The sequence below is a fragment of the Chelonia mydas genome, chromosome 1, assembly GCF_015237465.2.
Source record: "Chelonia mydas isolate rCheMyd1 chromosome 1, rCheMyd1.pri.v2, whole genome shotgun sequence".
In the NCBI taxonomy this organism is placed as follows: Eukaryota; Metazoa; Chordata; order Testudines; family Cheloniidae; genus Chelonia; species Chelonia mydas.
The window spans coordinates 248,198,485-248,212,428 of NC_057849.1; the positions used below are offsets into that span (position 1 = coordinate 248,198,485).

The 13,944-nt window shown below is 41.5% G+C and overlaps 1 protein-coding gene across 9 annotated transcripts in view; it reads left to right on the forward strand.

Moving 5' to 3' along the window:
* The window catches only part of LOC102932484 (PARP1 binding protein), a 93,563-nt gene that overhangs the window by 11,954 nt on the left and 67,665 nt on the right, over window positions 1-13,944 (forward strand). For 8 of the 9 annotated variants that reach the window (XR_006289190.1, XM_037879623.2, XM_037879632.2 and 5 more), the window contains exons 3-5: window positions 2,926-3,156; window positions 9,653-9,751; window positions 11,490-11,660. Coding sequence is in view for 8 of the 9 variants with exons in the window: in XM_037879623.2 (XP_037735551.1) it covers window positions 2,926-3,156; window positions 9,653-9,751; window positions 11,490-11,660 (501 nt within the window). In the remaining variant the exon portion in view is untranslated. The remainder of the gene's footprint in view (window positions 1-2,925; window positions 3,157-9,652; window positions 9,752-11,489; window positions 11,661-13,944) is intronic. The other variant, XM_037879646.2, reaches the window with a different exon arrangement.

Sequence of the window (13,944 nt, forward strand, 5' to 3'; positions counted from 1 at the left end):
TCCAGCACCTCCTATGCAGATCAAGCTGAAGCGCGTTTGGGGTGTGTAGTCTCCATGATCAGTTGTGCTCAAGCTGGCATGCTCCCAATGCTGATCAAACTGGAAATGGGAAATCAAAAGTTCCCAGGGCTTTATCTGGGGAGGGGCTGTTTCCTGTGTTCCTGGCTGCAGTGCGGCAGAGTTGAGGATGATCTCCAGAGCGGTCACAGATGAGCATTGTGGGACACAACCTGGAGGCCAATTAAGTCGAATTACACAACGCTGCATCTGCACTACCTCGCAGTCGGCCCATGAAAATTGAACTAAGCGCTATGCCTCTCACAGAGGTGAGTTACAGAAGTTGACATCAGAGGGGACTTAGGTCAACATAAAGGACTCAGTAGTGTAGATACAGGCATTAACAGGTCGACTTAAGGTGGCTTCCTTCAACCTAACTCTAGTATAGACCAGGCCAGAATCTACTAATAGGAACAAACAACTGAGAACAAAGAAACTTGCTGCTGGTGACCATAATTTACTCCCAGAATTTACTGATAGAGCATTCTCCTTGAGTACTCTCTGCATTGGAACTTACTCCCCCAGCACTTTGGCCTGAAAGAGATTGAACCTTCTGTAGGAAATTGCAATTTGTTCTTCCACCCAGCATAACTTCCTCATCATTGGCTAAGTAAAGCAAGGCTGTACACTGTTTCTCTATATGTGACATGATAGCTTTGGAATAGCACATCTGATTCCAAAACATCAGGGCGTGTTTTAGGCATCAGAACCCTATTGATTTGGGGTGAAAATCAGAAATGCCTGATTTAGAGCAAAGTCAAGCCCACAGGCTGCCAGGTGCTGGGGCCCTGGGCAGAGTGGAGGAAGCCCACGCCCCCGACAGGAGTGCCATGTGGGTGGAGTGGGGCAAGCCCCCATGCCCTGGCAGGAGCACTGGGTGGGCAGAGTGGGGGCACACATTTTTACAGGACCCCTGTTTTTCCGGGAGCCCCGGCCAGAGCATCTATCGCCGCCCCCCACCCCGAAGCGTTCCCTTGTGCTTACCCCACTGCTGTACCAGCGGTTCCCCGATATATGTCCTTTCGTTATCTGTTGCCCTTTTCAAGAACACAACCCCACAACACTTATACTGGGGACCTGCTATATCTAACCTGAATCTCCCTTAGGACAAGAAGTAATCCTCTTAATCTGTCACATCTTCAGTGGACATAGAGCACAATTGATCACCATCATTATTACAGCCCTTAACATATTTGAAGACTTATCGGGCCCCTCAGTCATCTTTTCTCAAGACTAAACATCCCTATTTTTTTTTTTTTTAAACTTTTTTCCTCTCTTGGGCAGTAACTGCCTCTTCCTGCAGTGTGGCCCACTCTCCTGGGCCAGATTAGTCCTCAGGGCTTTCTCCTCCTGGGGTAATCCAAACAAAGTAAAGGGGAATTAACAAAATTTGGAGCCCATACGAGAAGGAGTGGGGAATGCTTCCCTCTTGGACTGTAGCAAGTCCTCCCTTCCTTCATGGAGAGACCTTATGGGCAGTTCTCATGGGGAGAGATTCTGCCTTTCCCTTAGCTCACTGCTGCAGTTGCGGGGCTGCTCTCCTCCCTGGTCTGCCATCAAATGAGCTGCTCCCCTGCCTTTTAACTCCTTCAGTTGAAGCATTTCCTACAAGTTTGGTGGGGTGTGGCTAGCTGAGCCCAGAGCACTCTCCTAACCACTGGTTGCCCATTTAGGGTTTGTATACCCTGTCACAGGTGGTTTTAACTTTTCGCTTTTGTTGGTTTGTTTGGGTATGTGGGTATAGTAGCCCTAGCAGCTTCACAATGAAGACTTGGAGTATTAACTACATTACAAACTATTTTTATTTTTCTGTCTTTTTGGACATCCATGCTCCTTCTCACACATGGTACTTTGTTTCAAATATTCTGTTAATGCATATTTTAAAGGTAGGAGTTTCCTCCAAAAATTGTCAGTGAAGATTCCTACTTCTGTGATGCACATGGCCTCCTAGCTTCAAACTTATACTACAAGCACTTAAGCACATGCAGAACTTTCTGCATGTGAATACTCTCGTTTGAAGTCAATGAGACTACTCTCATAAACAGGGGTGGATTATCCAGTGGGCCAATGGGGCCCATGCCTGGGGGGCCCTGGAAAAATTGGTACCCCACCCCCAGCAGGAACCTGCCGTGGGGCAGCGGAAGCCCCGCCCCCTAGCAGGAGCCCGTGGCGGGGCGGGAGAAGCCCCAGAGCTGGGACTTCAGCTGTGGCCCTGGGACTGAAGAAGCTCTCGCTCCCTGCTGCGGCCTCAGGACTGGGGGAGTTCTCACTCTCCACTGTGGCCCTAGGGCCGTGGCAGGGGAGCAGAGCTTCTTTAGTCTTGGGGCCGCAGTGGGGGTGGGCAGAAAGAAGCAAACAGATTGTGGGGGCTGGAGTGGGTGGTCGGGAATGTGGGTGGGAAGGGGCAGAATGGGGTGGGGCCACAGGCAGAACGGCGTGGGACCGCAGGCATAAAGGGGTGTGGAGGGGCCCCCCACTTGCTCTGGTCCACGGCCCCAGGAAACCTTAATCCACCTCTGCTCATAAATACAGTTTTGCATGTGCATAGGTCTTTAAAGATTGATTGATTTTTATTTATTTATTTTATTTATTTTTTAAAGCCAGAAGGCACCATTGTGAGCATCTTAAGAATTAGAGATCAATAGGTTGCATATTCTAAGACTGTTGAACTGCATGGTCAATACACTTCGAGAACTCTAGTTACAAGTAACATATTTTCTTTAGGTTTAATATAAATGAACCAGCATTAAAATACTTCAGTGTACAGAGTGTATTAAAAGATATATTAATGTTGTTTTATTAAACTTTTCAATATCTACACTACCAGCAAAGCATAATGCTTTTTTTACTTTTCCCTTTTTATATTAGCTTCATGGAGATTTCACAGTATCTCTTAGTGATGTGGTGGAAACCTGGAAATACTTGCTACATGATAAACTGGGATTGACATGTGAGAATATGGAAGCACCTGAAAACTATGATGATATCAAAAAAGCTTATGATACCTTCTTAAAGAGGAGTAATATGTTAGATCTAATTGATATTTGCCAGAAGTGTCGTACATTAACGTCTGAATCTGAAATTGAAGAGATGTCCCCTGTAAGTATGTCTTTGTATGTCTGAAATTGTGTACCAATATGGTTAACTCCAGTTCAGAAATGCAATAATATTAAGATCTGTTCAGAAGCCATGAATTGTTCATATCTGTTGCTTAGTTTTTCTGTGGGGAAGAAAGTTTAATTTTATAATTGCTCAATTGTTTTTAAAGAGTTCTCCGTACTCTCCTGTCTCGTGGAAACAGCCCTTCTAAGAGTCAGGTAGTCTTTTGGGGGCAGAAAACTCACCTGACTGAAATGTAATAGGTGAGTGGTGACACCACCAATTTGGTTGACTTAATGAACTCCTCTCTGCAAACATGCACATCATATACCATTTGAAAGCTTATTATGTCTACTTTTAGATGAGATATGATGTGGAGTTGTCAAGTGGTGCTGTTTTCATAGAAACAGGATAAACAATGACACCATAAACACATTAAAAAGACCACTTTTAAATATTTGCATTTGTTCCAGTTAATTTAATGACTCTAAATATTTCAAGACATAAAATTGGATTTCTTTGTGACCTCAAAGCATCACAACAACAATCTAAAGGGTATTACAAAATCTAGTAATTGATACAGGTATCATTTAAATGTAATAGCAGTGGTGACTTTTCTAGTCAACATTATTATCATCTTGTTCACCATTATCTCTCTTGAGAGTGTGTGGGTGTGACCCTAAGAGCTCCTCAATGCCTATTGCCAAAGGGTTCAATGTCACGTAACAGCTACTCCTGTCAAGCCTGACAAACTCAATACACTGAACACATTTTTGTCATGATATTTATCTATAAAGAATGTTGTGTAAGATATCAAGTGAAAGCTGGTGACATATTAGTCATTAATATCATTATGAAGTGTATGTATTAATACTGTATAAGGAATTATAGACACTTTTACTGTTATGCTTTAGAGTCTGCAACCAAACAAAGGGAGAAACGGGTTTTCTCCCATAAAAGAGGGAGGATAGTTATCTTCCTATTGCCAATGAAAATTGAGCATGGTGATGCAAGAGACGATAGGCAGTTCATGTGCGTCTACGATACACGGGAGGAACAAATTAACATGAGGATGTGAAATCAGTATAGGAAGACACTGGCGTCTGAACTCCAGGAGTTCATCCTGACTCTGGTGATGCAGACAATAAACTTTGAGGATATGAAGAGAAGCAAAAAGACATTTTGGTTATCCATCACTCAGGGAACAGAGAGGTCAGTGCTCTTTGTATTCATGAACAGTGGCTCTCCAGTCATGTGGGTTGCGTGATGCTAAGAAGTGGCTGTAGATGAGAAAACTGCATTAGACAAGTATTGTAGTTTGTTGAGTTTTGTCCATGAGAAAGCGTGATTATACTTTTTATTTGTAACCATATTCTGTTTCTATGATCTCTGATTCGTATCCCCTACTCTGTTCTTTATTAATAAACTTATTTTTGTTTTATTATAAATTCATCTTAGTGCTGTTGTATTAAAGTGAGGTGTTCATTCTCAACTGAGACAACAGGCTGATGTGTATTCTGTTTCTTTGTAGACAGTGGATTTGTGACTGTACAGTAACAGGGCTGGATACTACAGAGGAACGCTCTTTAAGAGGGTTCAGGAACTGCAAGGCAGTGTTCAGGAAGCCTTACCTGCAAGGCAAGTAAGGGCTGACAAGAGTCCTAAGGAGTTTGGCTGGTAACAGACTGGGGTGACAGGGAGTTGTCACACAGTTTAGTACCAACAAATTCCTTTCATGCTGTGGCAGAGGAGTAACAAGGTGACTTGCAGTTGTGGGCACACCAAGAAAGCATCTCAGTGGGTTACTACAGTCTTCGCTGCCTTGGCATGTACACTTCTATGCAGGGAATATTGTTCTGCCTACAGACGCAGTTGATTGTGCAGCAACCCCTACTGGTAGAGACACAATAAGGTCTTGAAGACTCTCAGATGCCTTTGCACTCTTGAAGAATACAGAAAGTTGTTCATCATCCACATTTTTCTAAAAATATTGCAGTGGTGATGCAATATCTGGTTTACCTGTGTGCTAAGACATCCAAATCTTTGTTTGCCAAGATGCTCTTTTGACATGCTCTTCAAAACTGTCCTCACATGATGATGAGTTTGGCCTGTGGTTTGTCCTTTTTGATGGCTAGATTGAGGCATAAGTAAATCAGGTGTCTTTTTTTTTTTATTATTTATTTATCCCCCCCCTTACTGAAGCAGGAAGCTCTTTGTTTTGACAACATTAAATACAGATTCTCTCTCCCCCTCCCCCCATACCAAATAGGGATGACAGAGTCACACCCTGTTAATGTGTGTACAGCAGGAAGTATGTTGCAGAAGTCAGGAGTGAGTGCATTACAGATTGCACATGCAGGTATGAAGTGACTCCTATCAGTTGTGCTGGTAATGATGCCTGTTTCAATCAACATTTTTATCTATGTGTTACATTTTTGGAAGGTAATGAACAGCAAGGACTATAACATCTGTACCAGGTGACCTAATTCTATGGTTCCTTTTGGCATTAAGAGACCCAGATATAGCACATAGTATGCAGAAGCATTTTTGCATCTGCTTCCTCTTGAGTACTGTATGAGTCTTGAGCTTCTTCAACACATCTACCATTGATGGACTTTGTTACTTCACCATTGGAGAAGCCTGCAGTAAGATGGAGTGTTTGTTGGGTATGCTCCTACACTTTCAGGTGCATTTTGAGCCATGCATTCACAGAGGAATTTTACGAGTGACTGCTTGTTGGATGCCACATTTAGAATTTTTTTTCTATGGAGGCACAGGGCATCCACCAATCACCTGGTATTTCTTGCCATTCTACCTTAGATGCCATCCAGCACTGTCTTTCTGCAGTTTTCAAGGAGTTATTGTTGTCACATCTGTCAAGGACTTGCTTTCTGAATTAGCTTTGTTAAATCTTTTTAGGACCTGCCTCAAGTGTTCAGCAGCCAGTTCACAGTATGTGTGGAATTTGTGTCCAGACATTGTTTGTATTACAGCCATGGCATCTCTGATGTACACTGTGGTTTTTGTTGCATGCTCTTAACTCATGGATTCTTTCAGCTTGAGCTTCCAGCTGATGCACTAACTTAGCTTTTTGTTCTTCTCATTATTCCATCACATGAAAGAGGAACATAGTCACAGAATAGAACCTGTGCCTAAGAACAAATGCCATTGAAACATCATTTCTGCATCCTTACTAAGGACAAGGCTCTGTGGAAAACAATGTATGGACTTATAGCTGCTGTGATTGTTCCTCCCTTGCCAGACTTAAACTTGGTCTTCGAGGCCACGTCAGCAAATGTTGTTGATGCCCGATTTCTTAACTTGACAGAAGAAGCTATGTGTTCCATCAGAATTGGGTGCATCTCTCCCAAATCTCTCTACTTGTTCTTCACCAACACCTGCTATTTTCAGTAGAAAGTTGAGCACCTGATGTTACCTGCAGTCCAGTAGATATGATGATGATGATGATCACCTCTGGATGTGATTCAAGGTCAAATGGGTTTGTCATATTGTTGATGAAATGGTTGGTAAGAGCTGTAACATGCTCTTTATGCCTCTTCAGTGCAGAGTCAAGGACTTGTTTGTGGACTTTGTTTTCACTACTTTTTGTTAGGTTAGTTCTTTCTCTCATAGCGTTTGCATATTCGTAATATGAAGCCATGTATTTTTCATCTCTAGTACTAATACTGACCTTTGTGTAAATGTCACTGAATTAAAAAGCTAGTTTCTAGAATATTTCAAAAAGCCTAGTACTGCATGCATAGGCAGTTACAATGTAGCATCTATTCTCCATTTGTAAGCTTTTGTACATACAAATTAAAACTATCAGAAGAATTACATTAGGAATTCATGTACGTTTATATCTATCCACTATGTAGTACGAACGGTGGCCATGCAGTCTTCTGCTACTGGTGCGCAGCCTTCTCTGAGACGGATCTGGTCAGCAAATTTCAACTGAAAATATAGAAAACTTGTGAGATACCTTGGCAATTAAAAATGTGTGGTGATAAATATACAATATTGATATCTGCCATTTTTGCCACCTGCTTCATCATATCTGAAAAAAATATTTACCCATGCAAAACCAATATACATCTTTGAATACATTCTTGTTTGTTGGTTAAGGTGTTAACACACATTTAGGTGTTAATTTCAACTTAAACAGGAAAAACTGTGGTCATATTTCAGTATTTCTGGAACTGGGCAAAAAATTATTCTAATTTTGGGTATGATTGTTTCACCTCGCCTATATCTTATGGCACCACTTGACTGCTCCACATAATAGCTCATCTAAACATACATAAAACAAGCTTTCTAATGATATATCAATGTGGATATGACGGTACATTAAACTCCAAAAATATGACCTGTTTTGGAGAATTGCTGTGTGCCTATAACAATTTACAGTACTTCTGAACATGGAGAATCAATAGACTGATAGTGATTGAAATAGACTTCAAAGATTCTGTGGGGGGAAACCATTGAAATGAATATCTAATAAGAACACTTCAGTGCTTCTCAGTTAAGATTACTCTCAAGTAATCCTAGTCCCTACCAGGCTCCATGGCTATAAAATGGGTTAATTTAAGAACTACTCTCTCAGATCAATTTCTATGTTATAATCAATTTAGATAAGTTGGTGAAAGGTGGTTTTGGTTAACTACAGTTACTTTATTTGATCCAAACCCTAAAATTAATAAAGCATGAGAAGATAAAAGTAAAAAGCTACTAGTAATAAGGAACTGAACAGATGATTGATTTGAAACAGTCTCATCCATCTTTAGGGTCCAGTTTGAGTGAGATAAGTGATGGTAAGTCATTCATGTTCTATTTTTGCTGTCATATCTGTCAACTATAGACATGTCACCACATTTTTTTTTCCTCCTAAATTTTAGTTTTTTTGACTTGACCTCCAGAGTACAATGAGCACTCAACTGAGTTTCAGTGAGTGAGCCCCAATTTTGGCTGCAGCACTTGGGTTTCTATAAACCGTGTCTAATTGAAAAGGAATTTGACATAAAAGATCTAAATATCATAGGCAAAATGCTTCACTATAGGATGAAAAATGGCATATGCAATTTTAGATCTATGTCAAGATTCTTAAAGTGTAGCCAAATAGAAAGGAGCAGAGGATGATTTTGTCTCTCTGGTCTAGATTCTGGGAAAGTTTTTCCTGTTTGAGGGCAATAGCTGCCCATCTTACCCCTGCCTCCACATTTCCTCCTAGTATCCTTAGGCATGGATTTGACTCTGCCTCCAGTGTCCTAGGTTGTTTTTTAGCTGTCTTTTCTTCCTCCTATGTGCAGCTTCCTTTTTTTTTTGGTTAACCATTTCCAGTAGTCCCACATTCTCTGTTTTGGAGGCATCAGCTGAAATGGTGACAAACATACCTTTCAACACAAGGCTGAGTATGCTCCTGCCCAGCATTGTCCTATAGAAACTCTTCCCATAAACTGGTTTTTCAGGCTTGCATCTCAGTTACTTGCTTATACAGGTTCCTCTTTGGAAGTTTTGTGTTTTCAAGAGTAGAGAGATCTTTGCAGGCTGAAAGAAAAGGAGTACTTGTGGCACCTTAGACTAACCAATTTATTTGAGCATAAGCTTTTGTGAGCTACAGCTCACTTCATCGGATGCATACTGTGGAAACTGCAGAAGACATTATATACACAGAGACCATGAAACAATACCTCTTCCCACCCCACTCTCCTGCTGGTAATAGCTTATCTAAAGTGATCACTCTCCTTACAATGTGTATGATGATCAAGTTGGGCCATTTCCAGCACAAATCCAGGTTTTCTCACCCTCTGCCCCCCCCCCCCCCCCCCAAACTCACTCTCCTGCTGGTAATAGCCCATCCAAAGTGACCACTCTCCTTACAATGTGTATGATAATCAAGGTGGGCCATTTCCAGCACAAATCCAGGTCCCCTCCCCCCACCCCTCATTGTGCTGGAAATGGCCCACCTTGATTTTCATACACATTGTAAGGAGAGTGGTCACTTTGGATAAGCTATTACCAGCAGGAGAGTGAGTTTGTGTGTGTGGTTTTTGGAGGGGGTGTGGGGGGTGAGAAAACCTGGATTTGTGCTGGAAATGGCCCAACTTGATCATCATACACATTGTAAGGAGAGTGATCACTTTAGATAAGCTATTACCAGCAGGAGAGTGGGGTGGGAGGAGGTATTGTTTCATGGTCTCTGTGTATATGTCTTCTGCAGTTTCCACAGTATGCATCCGATGAAGTGAGCTGTAGCTCACGAAAGCTTATGCTCAAATAAATTGGTTAGTCTCTAAGGTGCCACAAGTACTCCTTTTCTTTTTGCGAATACAGACTAACACGGCTGTTACTCTGAAACCTTTGCAGGCTGCTTCCTCTTTCAAGGATTGGAGGAGGCCATTGTTGGGATAAGGCTATTTACAGTACTGAAATAATTACTAATTTTTTTCAATTTTCAGTCATCTTCATATTTAATCCTACTCTGTGTATTTTACTGAAGGTTCAACTGTTAAAATTTATCTCTGGCTTATCAGAAGAGAATGGCTCTAGTCTTTCCATACCCTCAACACCAATCAGACACAGCCAGGATAATGTTAAGGTAAAACTTTTCATCTTCATTACAACTTCTAAAAAATATTCACTCTGTATGCAAAAGTGAATAGGTGAAATGTAACACAACGTGTTCTTCCTCAATTATTGCTAGTCTAAACTGTCAGAGTAGAGAATACTTAATGACCTCCAGTATCACACCTGAGCTTGTTGGTAGTTCATGCCTCTGCTTATAGGGCTAGAAAACATGCTATATGCTGCTCTCTGTACCCTTGAATAACGAGACAGGTCTTTTCTGCAAGCCTGAAGAGCAGGACCAGGCTTCTGTAGGAGCCCTTAGTTAGGGGGTGTAAGGTTAGGTCCCCATTAACGTGGAAGAAAAAGTTAACTTGCCTTATGCATAGGCAAGGCAGCAGTTGTGGGCCATAATTTCTTTTTTTTTTCTCCTCCTTTTATACTCAGATGTTGCCTTGAATAATAGTCTAGTGACTTGCTCACAGATGAACAGTGAGGTAATGGCTCCACTATGATTTGCACCTCAGATTTTATTTAACTTCCACTCTTTTACCCTACTTACACATTAGAGAAACTCTCTCACCAACAGTAGTGATAGCAGCTCCAGCAAATGAAAGGGGGGCATAAGTTGGCGTTTGCTTGTCCTCAGTCAAACCACCATGGGCTTCCTGGAAATGCTGGGTACCCATGCCTTCCCATCCCTTTTCTTCTCCTGCACTACAGGGAGACTGACCAGCTAGTAGGAGTCTCTTGCCCTCTCCAATATTCATACGCTCACCATAAGAGGGAGCTCCAGCATGGCATTTGGGGACAAGTCAGAACATGTTTGCTTCCTTCCCCAGAACTTCCTTCTCAGCTATCTGACATCAGGCTTGTTGAATTTTTGAAATTTGGACTCTTGTTTTCTCCTTCCTGTACCCCGCTGCTACTAGCACAAGTCTTCCTTGGTCTACTTGACAAATACATTTCTCACCCTTCTTTCTTTTTCCTCTTCTAAACTTCAGTCTTCCTCTACTTTTTTCCTCTTGTTCTTAGTGTCTCCTCCCTTTCTCACAATTCTTCTTCCTACATCTCCATCCCAGATGCTCCATTAAAAAAACACTCAGATATGCATAACTTCCTAAGTAACCATATGTTCTTGTTTACTTTCTTCACCAATCTATTTTCTTTTCCTTTTAGTGTGTCTGTTCTTGCTTAGACTGTACATTCTTCAGGTCAGGGACTGTCTTCTTATGTTTGCATGGGGCCTAGCACACTAGAGTGCAGCTGTAATATAAATAAGTTTTTTGTGGGGGGTCATAGTTTATCACTTCAAGTTCTAGTACCTTGTTGAAAAGTGAATGCACTAGAAATGAAATCATGAACCATTGGCAAAACTTCCATTGACATCAGTGGGGCCTTAGGTTATGAAAAGTGCCTTTGTTGTAAGGATGTTTATGGAAGAAGACCTAGATAATGTCAGATACAAATTGATGCTTATCAAAGTGTTGAAGAGAAAGGGAAATGAGAATGCTCTAAATCTCATGTGGATTATGTAGCATTATGTACAAAAACTTTCAACATATTAAAATTCCACATGCTTGGGCCATACTGGCTTACATTCATCATTTCCCAGTCTCTATATGTATAGAAGTCAGTGTCTTGTAATTCAGCATGACTGATATTCTTACTCTTTCAGAACAATGATTTCTGCGTATACCTAATTCATTTTTAAATAGGTTTTTTTATTTTAATTTTTTTGAGACAAGCTAACTTGACACTTTCTTATGCAGTTGCTATTGATCGTGAAGAAGTTTGTTTATGCATATTTAAGCCTGTTGGTGAATTCTAAGAATGATCTGGCCGTGGCTCATGTTTTAAATATTCCTGATAGAGGACTTGGAAGAGAAGCCTTCACTGACCTAAAGCATGCTGCACAGAACAGACAAATGTCCATTTTCCTGGTATGTGTCAAATCAGCATTAATCTTGCAAGAATACATATTTGGAGTAGATCAGAAGTAATGAAACAATTATAAAAATGTGAATGCTGCGTCTTTAAACTCAGATGTAAGGCTGAGAACAAATTGGATTCAGGCTAACCTATCCAGTCAGGACAAATAACCTGGAAAAGTACATCTCTTAGACTATAGCAAAGAGCTTGCAGAGTGGGGTGGATGCCTACTTGGACATCAGTTGCAAAGGTGAGCAAGGAAACAATTTGTGTGCATGTACACCCAAGTTGTAAAAAGGATATGGGAGCAACAGAAATCAAAACTGTCTATCCAAAGTAATAACTAGAATCCTGAAATGAGTATGGTATGCATACTGATCTGGATTAACTTCTGCCCAGTTTAGTTCTCAGTATGTTATGCATGCATTTTTCTTTTGCTTTAACTAAATTTTTCTTTGTTTTTAATACATTTTTGTTTTACTACAAGCTTTGTGATTTAGGCTCTCTGGGAATTTCATGCAGACCATATCAGAGCGGTGAAAATTCCTTCTAAGAATAGTGAGTGCTAGAAGAGTTTTGGAGTATATTCTGCTTACAATAAGTGTCAAAAGGGCACAAATATAGAGGTCCTTTCTCATAAGGTGTAGCACTGTCAGGAATACTGTTTTAATTACACATAGTTGATAAGTAGATGAGAATTTTGTTCAAAGGTCTCCAACCTTTAAAGCACCCAGTTGTGTGCTTTTTTTTTTTTTTTAAACAAATTCAAACTAATTTTGAATCTGATGTTACGAGTCATTTTGAATGGAGCTGGAAATAGATTTAGTATATCATGTTCTTTAAATACTTGTCATTGTGGACCCCGCTGTAAATGGGCATGCACCTCATGCATGCAAGATCAGATTCCTTTGAATAGCAGTGTCTGTTGGGGCCATACATGCACCCTGTGTCTTCTCATGCTTCTTCACAAGGGCTTATGCAGCAGCTGTGATCCTACCTCACTTCCCTCTTCCTGCTTATGGCAGCAAGATGGAACCTAGTGAGTGTGACTCTTCTTAGATACTTTTAAAAAATGTTTGTTTTAATTAAATTTATGAAGAAATTTTTCATCTTTACACTCCCTTCATTTGGGTGTGCCTTCTCCCTGCAAAAAAAAAAAGGGGGGGGGGAGGGGGAAGTTCCTGGAGAACATGCCTGCACAGTCGGACAAGGTGCTGGGTGTCAGCTGCTATGCCTCATAGTGGACTCCATACTGTCAAGGTTTAAACCTTGCCCATCCTGTGGGAGACTGATCCCTTTCAAGCATGGACAATCAATGCCTCTTTGCCTAGACTAGGCTATCTACAGCCCGGACAGGTACTCTATGTACAAGTCCTTTTCACTCCACTCAAGCTACATCTATTGGAGCAGTCCATATGTGTCATTTTGGAACCACAGGAGATGGTCACTACCAGAGCAAGGCCAGATAAACTTGTATCTGCCAGCACTTTCTTGAGCATACATTGTATGTAGAGATCAAGCACTAGAAAGAATCCGAAGAAAGCACCAGCAGAGCCAGCACTGGTGACCTTGATGCTGGCCAGGTCCCCTTCAACACTGGCCAGTCCTTGGCACTGAAAACCTTGGCACCAAAAATGGACAGCCTTGGTGCCTACCCCAGGCAGGAAATCCAGCACCTGTGCTTATATATAAAGATGAGGCTCATTCATGGAACTGAACGGATTCCAAACATAGATGCAAATGTTAAGGGAAGTTCCATAAGGAGGAAAGAAAACATGATTTCTCAAAGGACCGAGCATATGAGTCCTCCACCAGATCAGGAATGGCAGAGGGAATGAGACCTCTGATTTTTCCATCTTTCATGGAACCCAGAAAAGATCTGAGAAATACTCTGGAGGAATCTGAATGATCTCCAGAGTGTTTCCCTGCAATGGAAAGAAACCATCAGCCCCAGTGCCCTATCAACCTATGGCACTGCCTTTCAAAGAGAAGATATGCTCTTCTATGCCATTGTTGGTGTATTCATTCTTGCTGGTGTTGAGCAGAGACTTTCTCCTCTGCCTTTAGAGTGTGACCCTAAGGAGGACACCTGGGAGTCCTTATTAAGAGCACTGCCCCAGATGTGTGGCACTGGGCTAGCCCTAGTCAGGCCAGTATCCATATGACATGATACCTTGCCCATATTGCCTTTACTGGAGACTGTCATCTCATGCATTTAAGATTCCTTCCCCGCCCCCCAATGCTTACAGGAAGAGTGGGTGATTGCATCATTAGCCAGTCCTCCCACACTAGAAC